Source organism: Saccoglossus kowalevskii, chromosome 7, assembly GCF_978046115.1.
Source record: "Saccoglossus kowalevskii chromosome 7, keSacKowa6.1, whole genome shotgun sequence".
Lineage (NCBI taxonomy): Eukaryota > Metazoa > Hemichordata > Enteropneusta > Harrimaniidae > Saccoglossus > Saccoglossus kowalevskii.
This window is the reverse complement of record NC_140647.1, coordinates 17,098,020-17,118,779: the sequence shown is the minus strand read 5'-3', so window position 1 is coordinate 17,118,779 and position 20,760 is coordinate 17,098,020. Positions and strand designations below refer to the sequence as shown.

The window sequence follows — 20,760 nt, the reverse complement described above, 5'->3', positions numbered from 1 at the left end:
TTTCATTTGCCCTGTATGATGTTTATTTTTCAAATTTTCACTGTGCAAAATCAAATAGTCAACTCCTGTATACATGTTGAATTGTAATTACTCTGTACAATTCACAGCCATTTGTAAGTGCATCATAGATATAGTTCATCTTCTGCTAGTTTCAAATTTGGTCTGATTCATGATTCAAACCTTGGTTGTAATCACTAGAACAATACTTTCAAAAGTTGCAACAACTTAATTCTAAAACTGGTCTAATTCACGATTCAAATGGTGGTTGTAATCACTAGAACAATACATCTCTTTTCAAAAGTTGCAACAATTTTGTTCTAAAACTGTCCAATTGACGCAACGTTATGAGTGGTTACTTTCCAGCCTAACATACCGGTACACCATAGTGTGAATTCCACAGTTCAAAAGTTTCTACATACAAATAGACTCAGTTCCAGTCTCTTGTCGCTGTCCTATTGTGACTCTGCCTAAGCGTTCTGAATAGACTTGTGTTTATGACAAATACATGTATCATAGAGGGCAGTATAACAAACAGTAACTTACCAATATTACTGATGATAACATACAGCCAAAAATATTTTTATTTTAGGTCACCATGACAGTGTATCATGTTTAAATTTTAGTTTTTGTATCTTGAAAAGATAGGTCAGCAGCAAGAACATAACTGCAAATTTATAATCCACCATAGCAACCATATTTGGCAATACATCACCATCTCCCAGCATTTTGCTGAAATTTTGGATGAAAATATGACCATCTTGGATTGTATCACAACACAAATCATCTTTTATTGATGTGCTTGAACACAATTTTCTGTGTACCAAATTACCTGCACAGTGTGAATTTGAGATACAAATGTATAAGCATAATTGTGCAGAAAAAATAAGGATTACTAAATTTTTGTGATACAAATGGCTGCCAGTTGGCCATCTTGTATAGGATTGCTGCAAAAAGAATGTTTGTGAAACAATACATTGCGTCTGTACTAAGTTTTAATAAACTTTACTAGTTGCATACTCAAGCTTAATATAAATAACAAGCTTTGACAATGCATCGTCCCCATGTTGTTTTACCAGCAGTTGATCTCAGTGTTTAGTACAAATCACATGTAGATAGACATGTCTACCAAAGGACTTGTGCATCATTTGTATGTCAATTTTAATGCAGTACAACTTGAAGTACATTGACTGACAAAATGTGGTGATTACAATCATGCATACAGAGGAACTAGCATTGGATACCATCTATGGTATGTATGATCCCGATACAAAGGCCTAATTATTCTGAACACATTTTCACACTGCAATTTTAGACAAAATGGCTGTCAATTTGATAAATTTTATTAAATCATAAAATAACATAACCTACAATATTACAATATATTGAATGACAAATTTAGGTATTAGAATTTAGCAATTTTGAGAACCACCAGGCAGCCATATTTGATCAAATAATAAAAGTCAAAGTGCACATGCAAGTCATCATACATGGGCCCTGTGATGGGTCAAAGCATGTTTGACAAACGGAACCAAAATTAATAACCCATGAGTCCAAACTTTGTTCGAAACAGAGACTAAATATGTTTGTCATACAAATAGGCCGCCAGTTGGTCAATGTTGGAACAAATCCTGAAAAAAATATTGATGTCTCTCAGCAAGCCAACAGGTGTTACTAATATTCCAATTGGTCAGCACAATTTAGGGGCAATGCACACACATAAAATGCAAGTTTTCTGCCATTTTTGGATCAAATATGGTTGCCAGTTGGGTGCATATGTGTACAATAGACCTCAATCACCTCATTTCAAATTAATTTGAGGGTAGGGCATAATGAAAGCATGCCAGCAAAATCACGGTCAAAATAGCTCTTTTGTCAACTAAGTTGAGGACGTTGATGACGAATAGCTCCCCTTTTGTCATCCACACTGATAGCAGTGATAAAAAGGAAATAGTTTTCACAAAAAAATGTTTAATAATCTTTTCTCTGTACACCAAAGAAAAAATAAGCTCCAAGAAACAGTTTGGCATGCTAACAATGTGAAATGCAGTACTCTGAATATTGAAATAATATGAAAAGATCTTAATAAATCTTGTTTAAAAGTTAAATAAATTCAGTCTTTTTTTAAACAATTTCCTGATCACAACCAAAGAATACACAAATTCGTAGATGTGAAAAATTGAGTTAAAATCAAAAAATTACAATTATATTGATAGTGAACACTCAAATGTTTCAATTTATTATTTCTCTGTCAAATAAAGGACAGGAATATAATCAAAATTTGAATCAAAATTCTAATATAATAGCATTTCAGTAGTACCTTTACAGTTCTTCTCACTTACATTATGAAATTACTAAATGAAAGGCTTGTATTATGTACAAAATAAATTGTTAACTTTACAAAGCACTCAACAGACTGATGCACAAATTATGCAATTATTTCAAAGTAAATTAGAAAATTATTGATGGGGAAAAATGTAGTTTTCATTCACTCATACCATTAACAAAATGGGTTATAATCAACAAATATAAGCTAATATTCCACTTGAGTGGCCTTGTCTGATATCTGCAAGCAGCTGGTCTGTATTTTAGACTTTTATATAGTCTTTTGCTAATCACAGGGCACTATTTTGACGAGTTGTCAAAGATTGCAACATTAACAACAAATTGTCATTCCATTGGCTCCTCTTTTAATTGGACCAGCTGATTTGTGCTCAAAATATAATTTATTTTTCTCTAGCAATTCAACCACCTGGTTGGAATTTGCCATATTCAGATGCTATAACTCTACTTTGATGTTACCCACAGCAAAACAAGAGGTTTTAATTTGGGGGGGGGGGGGAACTTCATCCTTCTCTGATCACAAATAAAACTGTCCATAACTGCAATGGAAATGTAATAATCAACACAAAATCATAAATTGAACATATTGATGTATGTATACTAATTTATCAAAATTTAAGTTTGACACAATTTTAATTCAATAAAACTCATGAAGCATTCCTCACTCTTCCTCAAGAAAAGGAACTAGAGGAATTATAATTGATATCAGGCAAGATTTTGCATTAAACTGAAAAATTAACTCAAGTTTCAAATTTACATAATTATTGAATGTACAGTATATATCATCTCAGCATAGTACTACTTGATATTTCCACACTACATGTATCTGATATAAAATACAATTAGATCATGGTTATATGTCCCTTGAAAACATCAATATCTCATTTCAAAATATGGATATTTGTCACATTGATTTATTCAAATCTCAACTTAGTTGATATAACAAATGTTTTTTGTTGTCCTATTTTCTTGTATCAGTTTTGGGCCAAGACAAAGAATTTGATTGGTTTAAATGTACAACAAAGAGGTCATTGGCAGTTATATTGCTAAAAAAAAAGGTCAATATGCAACTGTATATCTGTAAATTCAACAATTGCACAAGATTAATTTAGTATACTAAAAAATACAATTGTTGACAAGCGTTAATTTGGCAAGAAAATTTTAGTACATAAATATAACCAAAGTTAATTTTTCATTTTAAGCAAGCTAATCATGTCTATACTTTACAAAACTGATTAATATGCAAAGTGGGTAGGTAGTTGGGGTCACTGGCAGATAAGCATATTGTCAATGCACATTTCATCATAAATTCACAGGGTGACTGGTCTGTAAACTTTTCAGCTGGCCACCTACTTCAGTCACTAATTCTTTTGATAAGCACACATTATTATGCCAAGTATATGCAAATTCTGCAACATATTTTGATAATAAAACATGGAATATTTTATAAAGTATATTGAAAGTGTGAAATTGTAAGTGTAATCCAAAAATAACAAGACTGATGCCGAAACGTCATCTGGTAATATTGAATTATAAAAGAATACTGCAAAATGACTAATTTTCACTGGGTTTAAATTTCGGTGATTTACCATTTCAGGCATACTCAGTGGGTTTTAAATTCACGGTTTTATCATTTAGATAATGTGTTCTATAATAAATTTTACATATTCACTGGGTTTTAATTTAGCGCATTTTCCAGTCAGCGAAAACGCAAAATTAAAACCCAGTGAATAATTAACCCTTTTACAGTACGATTAGAAACCTCAACTTTCAATATAACTTATTCATCCACCAAGAACTAGTGTAAAGTAATTTGCTTTGGCTTTATTTTTGCAGTTTTCGCTGAAGGGATGAATCAATGAAATTACTTTTTCCCTATATTTAACATTCATCAAAAATCACTGAAAATAAACTTCTTACAAAACAGCAAAAATGTCTTTTCAGTGAAAATTATTTCTGGCTAAAATAATTTTACAGTACGAGTATATTCTGTTTTGGGCAAGGCTACATTTCATTTTGTGCATGTTGACAGTGACAAAAACCAGTCACTCATCAAATGAGACTATTCGCCAATGTCATTTGTTTTCCCATGTACCATATTTGCTCTATTACTTGAAACATGCATGTATATGATCATATTATTTTAATCATTCAGCATTCAATAAATGCAATCATTGGTTTATGCAAAGTTTTATTAGAAATTTATTTCTAATAGAGCCATTACGTTACATGTTCTGGTTAATAAAACGATGTTTGCGGAATGTCACCAGTTAGTGCTGACTTGCCCATGCTGGTTGGCAAAAATGGAAAGAAATGTCAAGAGTATATTTGACCCATTTTGTGTGCAAGAAACCTTTCCCTTAATTCAGTCAGTACCCAAGTATTGAAAAAAGATTCAAAACCTATCAGGAATTATTTATTCAATATAAAAGTGCATTTTAGTAGAATGACATTATGCAGCCATTCCTGCCAGGGGAACTTAATTTGTAACTTAAAGATTCATACAGTTTGTTTTCATGAAAAAATATTATACACTAGGGTTCTAACAAGTATCAAATACTTTTAACCAAAGACTACATTATTTTTATTCCCACTTTATATTTAGACAGGAAGAGAAACTTTCCTCATGAAACAGCATAATTACCGGTAAGATTAAAATAATGTAAACAGTTTAATTTTCATGGTTTCATAATAGTGTTTTTGAAGACAGAATTCTCACAGACTCGTGAGAATTTGCCTTTCACAGAATCTAAGCGGTTTACAGTGATACTACAGTAATATACACGTATACCGGTACCATGAATTTACAAGGGTATGCATCTTCATATTAACTATTTACAGTCTGCGATAACGATAGAGTTTCATGCACACTTCAATGAAATGTATTCTAACCAACACAACGCTAGTAGAAACAGCCCTAGTCAAACACTGTTATTTTCATTTCCAGAAATGTACATTTGACTTCTTCAATACATGCAAGATTTTCTTCCCATCATATCACACCAACTGCATACCATCATCTTATAATTCCGCATTTAAACATAATAAACAGTATGTTTTCCTGATTTTTAATTTATCTTTTTTAGTGTAATGACCTAGTTTTATTAATTGATGACAATGTTTGTAATTCAAAATAATTACCTGTAGCCAAATCTAAGCATATGGTAATTTGGCATTGGTGACTGGTGAAACCGAGGTATATGAAAAATCAATTTGACTAGGAGAATCATTGGTCAGCGGTATTAACTCAAAATACAATATACTCACAAGTCTATGAAAAAAAGCACTTGAAAATTGTTCAGTTTACACATCTTACTGCTGGATATTTATATAACACAATGTACTGTAAACAGTTTATCAATATTTGCAGATAGAAATTTGTGTGGTTTCAGGTTTCTATGGCAAAATTCACAGTATTTGACAACAATAATGAATTTCAAATACAGCCACAGTAAAACATTTTTGATTTAGAGATGGACCATCTCAGTAATACTTGATATTTTTATATAAGCCAAACACACTACCATTTCTAATTAGCAGTTAATAAATTTACAAACATATAAATTATCACTAATTTTCACTATTTGTATTCATAACTCAACAAAAATCTAGGGAGAAATAGAAATGGGCACTCATTGACATCATAGCTTCCATATTATTCAAACTATGAACACAAATGCTTTAATAATTTGGAAGCTAAGAATGTCACTGGCATTTTCCCATTGAAATACAAGCTTTGCAAAGAATTGATGCACCATGTGAAATTCAGTCTTAGTGACACCTACACTTTTTTTCATATGAATTGAATTAAAGTTGAAATTATTAATACGTAATTACACAAACACCAGACTGTTGCATCTTCAGTGGAAAAATATTCCACTCTAAAATAACTAAAGTATTTCTCAATTTGAAATGATCAACAAATGCATTACTAATGTAAACCCATTTCATTTCACAAGAACAGTTTCCACACATTAGGTAATGCGAATGTAATGAAGATATCAAAATGTGGAAATTAAATGGTTTATAGTATTACGCACTCATGTTTTCTTAGTCATGCATACAAATATTAAATGCCAGACAACTGTGTTCTCTACAAGGAGAAAAATGCACCTCTCACTTAAGACATGAAGCTTTAGACCACAAGTGCCATGTAAAGAAGTATGTAATTGTTGCTGACAAATTAAATCAATGGTGACTCAGCTCAAATATAATATTAAAGCACCTCTACGAAAAGCAATGTTACAGCCTCTATCAAAGAACGCAACTGTTGAATTGTTTGAAAGTATGTATTATCAGCGAAAACTAAATCCATTTCTAATTGATTTAAATTAATTGTTCATTCACAAGTCACTTTCACATGCTTTGCCAAATAGCTCGAACCGACTGATCAGTCTCTTGTTGTGTGATGACATGTTGAGCAATGCATGTAGGAATCTGAACTGCCTGATTTACTGACTGGACACCACCATCTTGTTGTGCTATTACATGTTGTGCAATTGATGTTGGTATCTGCACGGTTTGCACTCCTTCTTGTTGTTGTTGTTGTTGCTGCTGTGCGATAACATGCTGAGCAATGCTTGATGAGATCTGCACTTGACTACCATCTTGCTGTGCTACGATATGTTGGGCGATGGAGGTTGGAATCTGTACTGTCTGTCCTGCTTCTTGTTGCGCAATGACATGCTGTGCAATAGATGATGGTATCTGAACTTGGGTTCCATCCTGGTTGATGACATGAGTTATCTGGGTAGCTTGACGTACAGCTTGTTCAGTTTCTTGTTGAGTGATGACATGGTGGACAATTGGTATCTGTGATGAGTGCGCCTGGACATTACTCTGCGTCGGAAAACTGACAGTTGTTGCTTGGTAGGCTTGGTCTTGGTCGTCATATGCTATGGTGACTTGACTAGGTACAACCCCAGGCATTTTTGCTCTTCTCACCATCCCTTCAGCTTGTTTCAGATGGGTTTGTTTATGAACATTAAGAGCACTGCGTCGCTTCGCTGCATAATTACACATATCACACTTGAACGGCCGTTCACCAGTATGTCGTCGCATATGGATAGTCAGTCCCTTTTTGTCAACACAAGCAAAAGAACACAGATTACACTTAAATGGGCGAATGTTAGAATGCTTTGCCATCACATGCTTTTTTAAGGTACTCCCATCGGCACTAGCATAGTCACACATGTTACACTTGTAGGGTTTCTCCCCGGTATGTTTCCTCATATGAACCAGAAAATTGTCTTTCTTCTTTGTTCTATACCCACAGTGTTCACATATGATGGGATTCACTGCATTTTTATGCATGGGTGTTTTGTAATGGGCTTCCAGCTTTTCACTACTCACATATGTACGGTTACACAATTCACATTGAAACTCTGATCCGTGTTTTCCCATGTGTATCTTGAGACGAGATTCAAACTTGGTGATGTAGTCACACTTGTCACAACTAAGAATTTCTTTGGAGTCGGCATGTTTTCTTCGCACATGATGCCTGACACTGGCTCTCGTTGACAACTTTTCACCACATATCTCGCACAAGAATTTCTTTGTTCGATTGTGTTTTTTCTGAATGTGCTTATCCAATTCATCTCTTGTTTTGTATCTCATCTTGCATTTCTCACACTGAAATTTTCGCTGCCCTATATATTCTTTCTTCTGGAATGGAGATGATATACCTAGCGATTCTCTGGTAGGGATCACAGCATCACTTTTTCTACTTTTCTTGAAGTGCTTGCTACTCAAGATGAGGGTTTGGCCACTTGCAGTGTGTAGCTGTCCGTGCGCAGATGCTGGATCCTGTACAATCGTTATGGTCGTCTGTTGACTAGAAACATCTTTCAATACCTGTGTGTCGACTGTTTGCAGCTGTTTTGCCTCACAGTCATCATCGTCATCATCCTGGTCGGTTTGTTCTTGCGTCACAGTTGGGTCCTGACTCTGAACCTGCCCCTGTTGATGTTGCATCTCACCTTCTGGTTGCGACATCGTGTTTTCGGCACTCCGAGCAGCGTCAGCGGCGCATTCAGCTCCTAACCCCATCAACACTTCCAAAGCATTTGACAGAGAAACTGCGTCATTTTGTTGTGTTGTCAGGTCGCCTAAATGAACTGGATTTTGCTGCTGAGATTCGGCATTGGCATGTTCTTCTCTCTGATCCCCATTGCCAGCAGCTTGATTGTAAGTCGGAAAGTGGTTTTCCTTCATATGTTCCGCTATATTCACCTTCACGGCGCTGTTGTACTTACATAGTTTACAGCGGTAAACTTCGACAAGGAACACCTCGATGTATTCTTTAAAAGCTTCGTAGTCGTTAAGTTGACGCTGGTGATGATCTTGTTGTTGCTGTTGCTGAGGCGATGTTGCCACTGGAGCCGGTATGGTGACTTCTACGTAGGTTGGAGTCGTGGCAGCCATTTTGCTCTTTTCAATTTTCCCAGGTAAAATTTGTACCCCTAGTTCGGTCTAAAATTTCGCCAGCAAGATGTGTCAATAGCTGGGCGAATTTCACACCAAAATGTTCACAAGTTTCTGCGGAAACGCAATCACTATACTCCGACAGGTCTGAAATTAATTTTAGGGCAGTACTTTTGCGAAATTTAGCTCGACTCACCACAAAGGCTTAGGGGGACCAACGCCATGACGGTGATGACGCGGTAAAACGTATTGCATTCTGGGATAGATATCTATTCATATGCAAATAAAACCAATAACCGTCTGGTTGACGGTGATTGGGTAATGAAATTCGAGTAATACATTCACATTCTTTATGGAGGATTAACGAAACGACCCCCGAAATATAAATATGTTTTATTTTATTTATTATGTTTTATTATGTCCACCACGCTGACGGTATGTTACAGCTCTATGTTGTTCCAATATACATTTTGTTCTGCTGCCAACGAAAAATAACAGTAAATGCGTTATGTACTTCTCTTTAACAAACACTCCGTGGAAACAGTTCATAATTGTAGTATATCTGAGATTAATGTAATCAGAACTCGAAAACACTACTAGTATTTTTCACAAACTCATTCTATTATTTTTTTTCCCCGCTTATGGTGATTATACATTTTGTTTTAGAAGATTTGTTTATTTTACTCGTTGATTTTGTCAAACTCAGGGGGCAACCAGTTGTTCATGCAATTCTTTGCTGATTTGCAATGGCACAATTTGGTTGGTGTCAATGAAGTTACAACTTTGTAGTACTAGTAAGTGTCATTTATTAATGAAAAACAACTTTTTTGTGATTCCAATTTTATTCTTTTTACAAGGGGACAATAAAGCTATTATACATACAATACGGTGTTCAAGTTAAATCGAAACAGTTATCCTCTACTTTTTTCTAAATATATTTTGATTATTGTTTAGATTTGGATTTCAATTCACTGGTGCGCTGAAATTCAAGAATTTATCTCACAATGACTGTGTCTATGACGTATGGTAGGTGACTTTCTATGCCATATACCTTAGAAATACGAGGTATATGACTATACTATATAATATTAGAGACAAGATAATATGCTCCCACGTTGACGTGAAATTAAAAGAGGAAACAATACGTATGCGTAGACATTCTGATGTATACCGTGCCTGATTCAGAATATCAACATTTAACTGTGTTATTTCTTAACTTTCATTGTATCCTTGAATATACTTTGAATAAAATTATTCCACTCAAAATAATATTATTCCGATTTTCCCATGCAGAATAATATATATGATAAGATATAAAGTTATGCACCGATTGATATCATCGCTTATAACTGGCGTTGACAAAATATCATGCAAACTACGGACAGCCAAGATTACGGTCGGGGGATAAGGGGTTTCAGCTTGCAACCCCCTAGGAGCGGTAAAGCGTGGAAAACAAGTCTCCCTCAGTAACCAAAGAAAAAGTTTTGAAACCCGTTATTGCTGAAAAATAAAATAACAGTGTCAAAAGTAATGAGATCTTTCGTAAGTAGTCATTAGCGGATGTGGGACAATTCTACAAAATGTACTTCCATTTTCAGACGGTTCTGAAAGAGAGTTTTTCCAGTTCGGGAGTCGTTGAAGAGTGTCATTGATATGCAAACATATTCAGGCGGTAGTACTCAACTAATTTATCTGCGCATGCGTGCAATATATGTTGGCAACGTTCAAAACATTGTTATCAGAGATTACAAACTACGCTCGACACACGTGAAGTTTTTAATTTTCCGTTCTCCGTTGACGTCAGTGACAAAGTGCAGATCATATAATCTTTATCGACGAGTTGTTTACCCAAGAAAACTGTCCACCGTAATTCACACCCCCGAAGACTGTGGATTTCACCGCATAACTGCGTAAGTCGGCAAGGTAAGGAGCAATGGCTGTGATACACACGGCCAAACCCATTTATAATACAAACGCTGCAATAACACACCATTGTACTCTCTGATGTTGTATACATACACATACCAGAAGGCATATCACTGATATCGAGCACCATAATTTCACTTCCAGACTAGTGTATGGCTCTGTGGTCTTTCTCAGGCTGCAGTATGGTGCAAAATGAAAATAAACTGTTACTTTCGCTTCCAATGAATGGCATACCGTATTTCAATCCGTGAATGGTATTACATAACCATCAGCACAGTGACCCCGGTATGACATCTACATTGTCATTAAGTCTGGAAAGCTTTTTAACGGAAACTGACATTTATCTGTCAATTAATTACGGTACCAAAATCGAAATTTAATAGAGAATTTATAATGATATAAAGTATTTCATTGTCTTCAGAATTTGGTGAACTGTAGATTGAGTTGGTATACCACAAGATGTACTGAAACACTTTGATAAATTTATCTGTAGAACACACAGTAGGATGCAAAAAATGAAATGAATCTTGTGGAATAATTAATTATTTAAAATTCATCTATGTTTTTATTTTATTTTTTATGGTACACTCAAGTCAGCAAATATAAATATACAGGGTTTCAATTATAAATCACTACTTCCAGCAAAACAGACCCATTTCCTTCATCTTTATAAATTACAATAAATTCCACAATTCAAACTGAAACGAGGTTCTCATAGCCGATGAAATAATATTGGAACATATTCAAATGACATCAATGTGCCTGTTGATTGGCTGGTTAGATTCAACTGTCATTGAAATTTATAAATATTTATAAAAACAAAGACATCCCTTCATCTTTATAAATTTTTATAAAAACAAAGGCATCCCTTCATCTTTATAATAATTTATAAATGTCAATGTCAATAAACCAGCTAATCTGCAAGCACAGTGCACAACAATGTCATTTGAAAACATTATTGTTATTCTATCGGCCTGTAGAAATCTCTTGTTTCAGTTTGAATTGTGAAACTTATAAATATCTTTGTTGCGACAAGAGTATCATTCAAATCCAAATGGAAAGACTTAATTAGTTTGAGTTTTTAAATATTTAAGCTTATAAATAATTTATAACATGTATACCATTTTGATTACCCGTGGATGTGGTTTGCGGTTATCTTATATATATGCTGAAATAACATTTAAAAACTTAAAATAGCAGTTAAAAGGCATTCAACCAATCTGAGCATCTGTGATTTGATGTCACTGGTGTAAATAAATATAATTTAGAGATTAATACATCTTCTAATCTTCTAATCAGCCTACGCATGGAGGGCTATACAAACAAGTGCCATAATCACAACCTCTCGTTGATTTGAATTTACTGTATTTTCAAAAAGTACAGTAAACAACAAGTAATCCAAAAAGAGTGAATTTTATCATATCTAAAATATTGCTCTGTGACATGAGTTTAAAAAGTCTAATATTGATATTTATTCTAATGATGAGTTGAGTTCTGGTCATACTGGTCTGATGTTCCTGACTTTTAGGTCATCATTTCTGCTGTTACAAGTCGTATCAAGTGTAAATGTCTACCTGTTCAAGGAATTACCCTCATTTTTGCAGTTTTGATACTGAAAATGTCAAAAATTGTTGAACACAATTGCAAATTCTATCAGACCTTTTTAATTACTCATAGACCCATGCATATAGTATTTTAAGCATTTTAGAAAGTAGTAATGGAAAATAGTGGTAGTAGAAATATGACTTTTTAAATAAATTAATTAAACATAACCCAATTTTACTGTTACAAAAATTCTGATGTCATTATTTGGATTTTTATCCCTGGATTGACTGTGTTTTAGCCCTAAGTAATCCCACGCTAGTCAAGGGTCAATCTAGACTAAGCCAACTTATCACTTATCAATGGGATTTTCACCTCCCATGATGCATTGTACATATGAATCAAGTCAATTGATGCAGAAGGTTGAAACAAAAATTCCCTTAGGCCAAAACAAAAACAGTTTGTCGCAGGGACAATAGGAAAAATGATTTTTAATATTTTTTTCAATAAAAGAAGAAGTTTGTTTGTTGTAGAAACACTATCAGTCATTACCTATAGTATAATCATTATAACTTGAATGAAAACTGGGTTTTAATTTTGTTATTTTTCCTAACAAGTAAAATTCTCAAAATTAAATCTAGCTGGACATGTAAAATAACAATAAAACTCATTGTTTCCTTGACAAATACATGAAATTATAGTGAATATGCTCAAAACATCAAAATAGTGAAATTAAATGTTAGTGGTTTTACAGTAATTGAATTTATATACACAATATCGTTGAATACAAATAAATGTTCAAAACAACATGCTCATGTATTTGTCTCATATCCAATGCAGCAATGATCTTAAAAGACATCAAACATTTTTTTTAGTGAACAGTATTGATCATGCTTCTATTCACTATTGACTTTCTAGAGAATTGTAATAAGCAAGGCTGTTTCCTTTTAAGGCAATGTGTATCAGTTTACCAAATTCAAAACATTTCTTAAACAAAGACATTCCTAACCAAAAATAAATGTTACAAATTTATTTTTAGAATGCAAGCTTGCTCAGTATTTGAATAATTGTCAAGGACTGAGACTGATACTAGGCAGTGTAAAATGGATACAATGGAGCATTGCATAACAAATTCTGTCGAAAATTATGAATATCTATATATGTATATGTATTAAGCTTGTTGAAATAACTATATAAATTATTGTTTCATGGCCTATACATGTACATCTGTCTATTATCATCAGTAATTCTAGGTATCATGTGATGCCCTCTTAATCAATGAGTGAGCAAGTATGTATCATGTGATGCCATCCTAACCAATGAGTGAGCATCTTGTTCGTGGACAGCCCTGTGGTTAAATTAAATTAATAATGAATTCACTACAGGGATGTTTAGCAATAGATTTACCAGTAATTCTAGGTATCATGTGATGCCCTCTTTACCAATGAGTGAGCAAGTATGTATCATGTGATGCCATCCTAACCAATGAGTGAGCATCTTGTTAGTGGACAGCCCTGTGGTTAAATTAAATTAATAATGAATTCACTACAGGGATGTTTAGCAATAGATTTACCAGTAATTCTAGGTATCATGTGATGCCCTCTTAACCAATGAGTGAGCAAGTATGTATCATGTGATGCCATCTTAACCAATGAGTGAGCGTCTTGTTAGTGGACAGCCCTGTGGTTAAATTAAATTAATAATGAATTCACTACAGGGATATTTAGCAATATATTTACCAGTAATTCTAGGTATCATGTGATGTCCTCTTAACCAATGAGTGAGCAAGTATGTGTCATGTGATGCCATCTTAACCAATGAGTGAGCATTTTGTTAGTGGACAGCCCTGTGGTTAAATAAAATTAATATAAATGAGTTCACTGCAGGGATGTTTAGCAATAGATTTACCAGTAATTCTAGGTATCATGTGATGCCATCTTAACCAATGAGTGAGTAAGTATGTATCATGTGATGCCATCCTAACCAATGAGTGAGCATCTTGTTAGTGGACAGCCCTGTGGTTAAATTAAATTAATAATGAATTCACTACAGGGATGTTTAGCAATAGATTTACCAGTAATTCTAGGTATCATGTGATGTCCTCTTAACCAATGAGTGAGCAAGTATGTGTCATGTGATGCCATCTTAACCAATGAGTGAGCGTCTTGTTAGTGGACAGCCCTGTGGTTAAATTAAATTAATATAAATGAGTTCACTGCAGGGATGTTTAGCAATAGATTTACCAGTAATTCTAGGTATCATGTGATGCCCTCTTAACCAATGAGTGAGTAAGTATTTATCATGTGATGCCATCTTAACCAATAAGTGAGTGTCTTGTTAGTGGACAGCCCTGTGGTTAAATTAATAATGAATTCACTACAGGGATATTTAGCAATATATTTACCAGTTATTCTAGGTATCATGTGATGCCATCTTAACCAATGAGTGAGCAAGTATGTATCATGTGCTGCCATCTTAACCAATGAGTGAGCATCTTGTTAGTGGACAGCCCTGTGGTTAAATTAAATTAATAATGAATTCACTACAGGGATATTTAGCAATATATATACCAGTAATTCTAGGTATCATGTGATGCCCTCTTAACCAATGAGTGAGCGTCTTGTTAGTGGACAGCCCTGTGGTTAAATTAAATTAATATAAATGAGTTCACTGCAGGGATGTTTAGCAATAGATTTACCAGTAATTCTAGGTATCACGTGATGCCCTCTTAACCAATGAGTGAGCGTCTTGTTAGTGGACAGCCCTGTGGTTAAATTAAATTAATATAAATGAGTTCACTGCAGGGATGTTTAGCAATAGATATACCAGTAATTCTAGGTATCATGTGATGCCATCTTAACCAATGAGTGAGCGTCTTGTTAGTGGACAGCCCTGTGGTTAAATTAAATTAATAATGAATTCACTACAGGGATATTTAGCAATATATATACCAGTAATTCTAGGTATCATGTGATGCCATCTTAACCAATGAGTGAGCGTCTTGTTAGTGGACAGCCCTGTGGTTAAATTAAATTAATAATGAATTTACTACAGGGATATTTAGCAATATATATACCAGTAATTCTAGGTATCATGTGATGCCATCTTAACCAATGAGTGAGCATCTTGTTAGTGGACAGCCCTGTGGTTAAATTAAATTAATAATGAATTCACTACTGGGATATTTAGCAATATATATACCAGTAATTCTAGGTATCATGTGATGCCCTCTTAATCAATGAGTGAGCAAGTATGTATCACGTGATGCCCTCTTAACCAATGAGTGAGCATCTTGTTAGTGGACAGCCCTGTGGTTAAATTAAATTAATAATGAATTCACTACAGGGATGTTTAGCAATATATTTACCAGTAATTCTAGGTATCATGTGATGCCCTCTTAACCAATGAGTGAGCAAGTATGTATCATGTGATGCCATCTTAACCAATGAGTGAGCGTCTTGTTAGTGAACAGCCCTGTGGTTAAATTAAATTAATAATGAATTCACTACAGGGATATTTAGCAATATATTTACCAGTAATTCTAGGTATCATGTGATGCCATCTTAACCAATGAGTGAGCATCTTGTTAGTGAACAGCCCTGTGGTTAAATTAAATTAATAATGAATTCACTACAGGGATGTTTAGCAATAGATTTACCAGTAATTCTAGGTATCATGTGATGCCATCTTAACCAATGAGTGAGCATCTTGTTAGTGAACAGCCCTGTGGTTAAATTAAATTAATAATGAATTCACTACAGGGATATTTAGCAATATATTTACCAGTAATTCTAGGTATCATGTGATGCCATCTTAACCAATGAGTGAGCGTCTTGTTAGTGAACAGCCCTTTGGTTAAATTAAATTAATAATGAATTCACTACAGGGATATGTAGCAATATATTTACCAGTAATTCTAGGTATCATGTGATGCCCTCTTAACCAATGAGTGAGCGTCTTGTTAGTGGACAGCCCTGTGGTTAAATTAAATTAATAATGAATTCACTACAGGGATATTTAGCAATATATACCAGTAATTCTAGGTATCATGTGATGCCCTCTTAACCAATGAATGAGCATCTTGTTAGTGGACAGCCCTGTGGTTAAATTAAATTAATAATGAATTCACTACAGGGATGTTTAGCAATACATTTACCAGTAATTCTAGGTATCATGTGATGCCATCTTAACCAATGAGTGAGCGTCTTGTTAGTGAACAGCCCTTTGGTTAAATTAAATTAATAATGAATTCACTACAGGGATATGTAGCAATATATACCAGTAATTCTAGGTATCATGTGATGCCCTCTTAACCAATGAGTGAGCATCTTGTTAGTGGACAGCCCTGTGGTTAAATTAAATTAATAATGATTTCACTACAGGGATATTTAGCAATATATACCAGTAATTCTAGGTATCATGTGATGCCCTCTTAACCAATGAGTGAGCATCTTGTTAGTGGACAGCCCTGTGGTTAAATTAAATTAATAATGAATTCACTACAGGGATATTTAGCAATATATTTACCAGTAATTCTAGGTATCATGTGATGCCCTCTTAACCAATGAGTGAGCAAGTATGTATCATGTGATGCCATCTTAACCAATGAGTGAGCGTCTTGTTAGTGGACAGCCCTGTGGTTAAATTAAATTAATAATGAATTCACTACAGGGATATTTAGCAATATATATACCAGTAATTCTAGGTATCATGTGATGCCCTCTTAACCAATGAGTGAGCAAGTATGTATCATGTGATGCCATCTTAACCAATGAGTGAGCATCTTGTTAGTGGACAGCCCTGTGGTCAAATTAAATTAATAATGAATTCACTACAGGGATATTTAGCAATATATATACCAGTAACTCTAGGTATCATGTGATGCCCTCTTAACCAATGAGTGAGCATCTTGTTAGTGGACAGCCCTGTGGTTAAATTAAATTAATATAAATGAGTTCACTGCAGGGATGTTTAGCAATAGATTTACCAGTAATTCTAGGTATCATGTGATGCCCTCTTAACCAATGAGTGAGCGTCTTGTTAGTGGACAGCCCTGTGGTTAAATTAAATTAATAATGAATTCACTACAGGGATGTTTAGCAATATATATACCAGTAATTCTAGGTATCATGTGATGCCCTCTTAACCAATGAGTGAGCAAGTATGTATCATGTGATGCCATTCTAACCAATGAGTGAGCATCTTGTTAGTGGACAGCCCTGTGGTTAAATTAAATTAATAATGAATTCACTACAGGGATATTTAGCAATATATATACCAGTAATTCTAGGTATCATGTGATGCCCTCTTAACCAATGAGTGAGCAAGTTTGTATCATGTGATGCCATCTTAACCAATGAGTGAGCATCTTGTTAGTGGACAGCCCTGTGGTTAAATTAAATTAATAATGAATTCACTACAGGGATATTTAGCAATATATTTACCAGTAATTCTAGGTATCATGTGATGCCCTCTTAACCAATGAGTGAGCAAGTATGTATCATGTGATGCCATCTTAACCAATGAGTGAGCATCTTGTTAGTGGACAGCCCTGTGGTTAAATTAAATTAATAATGAATTCACTACAGGGATATTTAGCAATATATATACCAGTAATTCTAGGTATCATGTGATGCCCTCTTAACCAATGAGTGAGCAAGTATGTATCATGTGATGCCATCTTAACCAATGAGTGAGTATCTTGTTAGTGGACAGCCCTGTGGTCAAATTAAATTAATAATGAATTCACTACAGGGATATTTAGCAATATATATACCAGTAACTCTAGGTATCATGTGATGCCCTCTTAACCAATGAGTGAACATCTTGTTAGTGGACAGCCCTGTGGTTAAATTAAATTAATATAAATGAGTTCACTGCAGGGATGTTTAGCAATAGATTTACCAGTAATTCTAGGTATCATGTGATGCCCTCTTAACCAATGAGTGAGCGTCTTGTTAGTGGACAGCCCTGTGGTTAAATTAAATTAATAATGAATTCACTACAGGGATGTTTAGCAATATACAAAAATGTATATACCAGTAATTCTAGGTATCTTGTGATGCCCTCTTAACCAATGAGTGAGCAAGTATGTATCATGTGATGCCATCCTAACCAATGAGTGAGCATCTTGTTAGTGGACAGCCCTGTGGTTAAATTAAATTAATAATGAATTCACTACAGGGATATTTAGCAATATATATACCAGTAATTCTAGGTATCATGTGATGCCCTCTTAACCAATGAGTGAGCAAGTTTGTATCATGTGATGCCATCTTAACCAATGAGTGAGCATCTTGTTAGTGGACAGCCCTGTGGTTAAATTAAATTAATAATGAATTCACTACAGGGATATTTAGCAATATATATACCAGTAATTCTAGGTATCATGTGATGCCCTCTTAACCAATGAGTGAGCAAGTATGTATCATGTGATGCCATCCTAACCAATGAGTGAGCATCTTGTTAGTGGACAGCCCTGTGGTTAAATTAAATTAATAATGAATTCACTACAGGGATGTTTAGCAATATATTTACCAGTAATTCACCAGGGCATCTTACCTAAATGTCAAAACAAACAAGTTTTCATGGATTAAAATTACTACGGGATTTGCAAAACAAAATGTAATACAACTTAAATAGTCCCTCCCCATTCCACATTACAATAAATAATGTATATCTGTTCAAAGAAATTAATAAATATGAACACTAAAAAATGTCAAAAACAAACATTTATAATCAAATAATTCCAAAATTTGTTTTTGTATACTGTCTTTAAATGTCTCTAAAGCCCCATGGGAATTGTAAAAGTGAATTATTATATATTTGTACTCATTCAAATGTCATTTATTAAATTATTATCGTTACCATGGAAACTATTGTTGAAGTCCATTCAACCAAAGTTGTGATGCTAAATGTAGTGGGAGTAATATCAAAATACCAAGTGAGGACAAGAAAAAAATATGAGCCTTTTGGTTGATTCCATCTTTCACTTTTAAAATTGTCCTTAAAATTGTGAAACTGAATTTTGCTTTCATTTTTTCTAAAATGCTGACTAAAATCTTCAAACAAATTTGTGACTCACACATTTTAACTGGGGTGTGCATGACCAGAAATACATATTTGTTTTCTAGGTCTTACAGATAAATGTGTCTTCAAAGATCTGAAAGATGCTATGTATTTTTGCTTTACATCATACCTCTGTGATTATAATTTATTAATATTTTAATTTTTTGAAAATAACCCTGCATATACATATGTGCTATAGGTTCATAATGCCTTATGGGTAATGATAGATGATCTAACATAACTAGCTTTTTAACTCATAATTCATATGGTTAATTTTCTTAAAAACTAGGGAATTGTTACTAAGAACAATATAACTCAATATATGTCAAAACATTCATTCCATCGTGAGACATTCAAAGATTGATATATGTCTATGCATGAGTATTATAAAAAAGGATAACAAACTTTATTAATATATTACACATAGCACCAACCATTTATAATATATGGGAATGTTAACTAGATAACCATGTATCATATACAGAGAAGAACACTATAACCATTTTTTTCACAGACATACTTATTTACTGTTTCTAGAAATTGTAATACTAGTAATCTCACAATTCTTGTGTCTTCAAATGAGATTTTCACATCATATCATACCAGTTGCATACTGTAAAATAATTTTTTAATGTTTTGTATGTATTTTCACTGAATTTTGATGACTGGAATGTAAAATACAGGAAAAAAGGTATATTAGCTGGATTTTATTTTCACTGAATCATTCCTTCAGTGAAAATAGTGAAAATGAATTCCAAACAAATATAAAGTATTTCACAGTACTTTATACCTTATAAATCCTTATTACACATTCATGTACATGATAATGTGATAACATCATTTTTATCATGGCCTATTGATATTTTATTTACCTAAATATCATTACTGTTTTTATATGTTAATTAAAAGTTATCATCAATATTCAAGAGAATAAAAACACATCATGGCTTATTAATAATGTGTATCTATTTGAAAACAAATATAATGTTTCATGGCAAGGTAATATCAGGTAAAGAATCTAGCTACAGATGTTTTCATATCATTACTGACTCTTGACTGATTTATCTTCTTTGTCTATATCTGTAGTACATAATGATAACAAGCATTTGAAGTGAGAATGAGTTCTGAAGGTGTCAAGAGTTTACTGGTAACTCCCAAATACACATCATATCAGCCTGTCAGGACTAGAGATCCCTACGCACCATATGCCACAGGCAAAACAAGGCCAAGTTCAGGTAATTAAGAGAGTCTTTATTTTTACTTTAAGACCATATATATTCTGTTATGGTGTTTGCCAGTTACCCAGGCTGTTGAAGATAAATTGATGAACAGTTCTTCGTACATAGGAAATTTGAATTTAGATGATGGAAGATGAAGCTATGATGTAATTACCATGAAGTACATTTGTATTTCATAATATACATGTAAGGTTACATAAAAAAAATACCACAAAGTGCAGTA

At 33.8% G+C, this 20,760-nt stretch overlaps 2 protein-coding genes across 3 annotated transcripts in view; one reads left to right on the top strand and one right to left on the bottom strand.

Annotated features, from left to right (window-relative positions):
• Positions 1-1,948: 1,948 nt before the first annotated feature.
• On the bottom strand, positions 1,949-9,001 carry LOC102806712 (uncharacterized). The gene has a single exon (XM_006819538.3). It carries the CDS (start codon positions 8,761-8,763, stop codon positions 6,697-6,699), a length of 2,067 nt encoding a protein of 688 aa, XP_006819601.1. The 5' UTR covers positions 8,764-9,001; the 3' UTR covers positions 1,949-6,696.
• Positions 9,002-10,494: 1,493 nt separating this feature from the next.
• LOC100378579 (lipoxygenase homology domain-containing protein 1-like) overlaps positions 10,495-20,760 on the top strand; it is a 48,054-nt gene continuing 37,788 nt past the window's right edge. Inside the window, exons 1-2 of one of the 2 annotated variants that reach the window (XM_085501184.1) lie at positions 10,495-10,686; positions 20,386-20,534. In XM_085501184.1, coding sequence (XP_085357310.1) covers positions 20,417-20,534 — 118 coding nt within the window. In that variant the 5' untranslated portion in view covers positions 10,495-10,686; positions 20,386-20,416. The remainder of the gene's footprint in view (positions 10,687-20,385; positions 20,535-20,760) is intronic. The other variant, XM_085501185.1, reaches the window with a different exon arrangement.

Coding starts and splice junctions, on each gene's coding strand:
- LOC102806712 (XM_006819538.3), bottom strand. CDS start 8,763: ATGGCTGCCACGACTCCAACCTACGTAGAAGTCACCATACCGGCTCCA.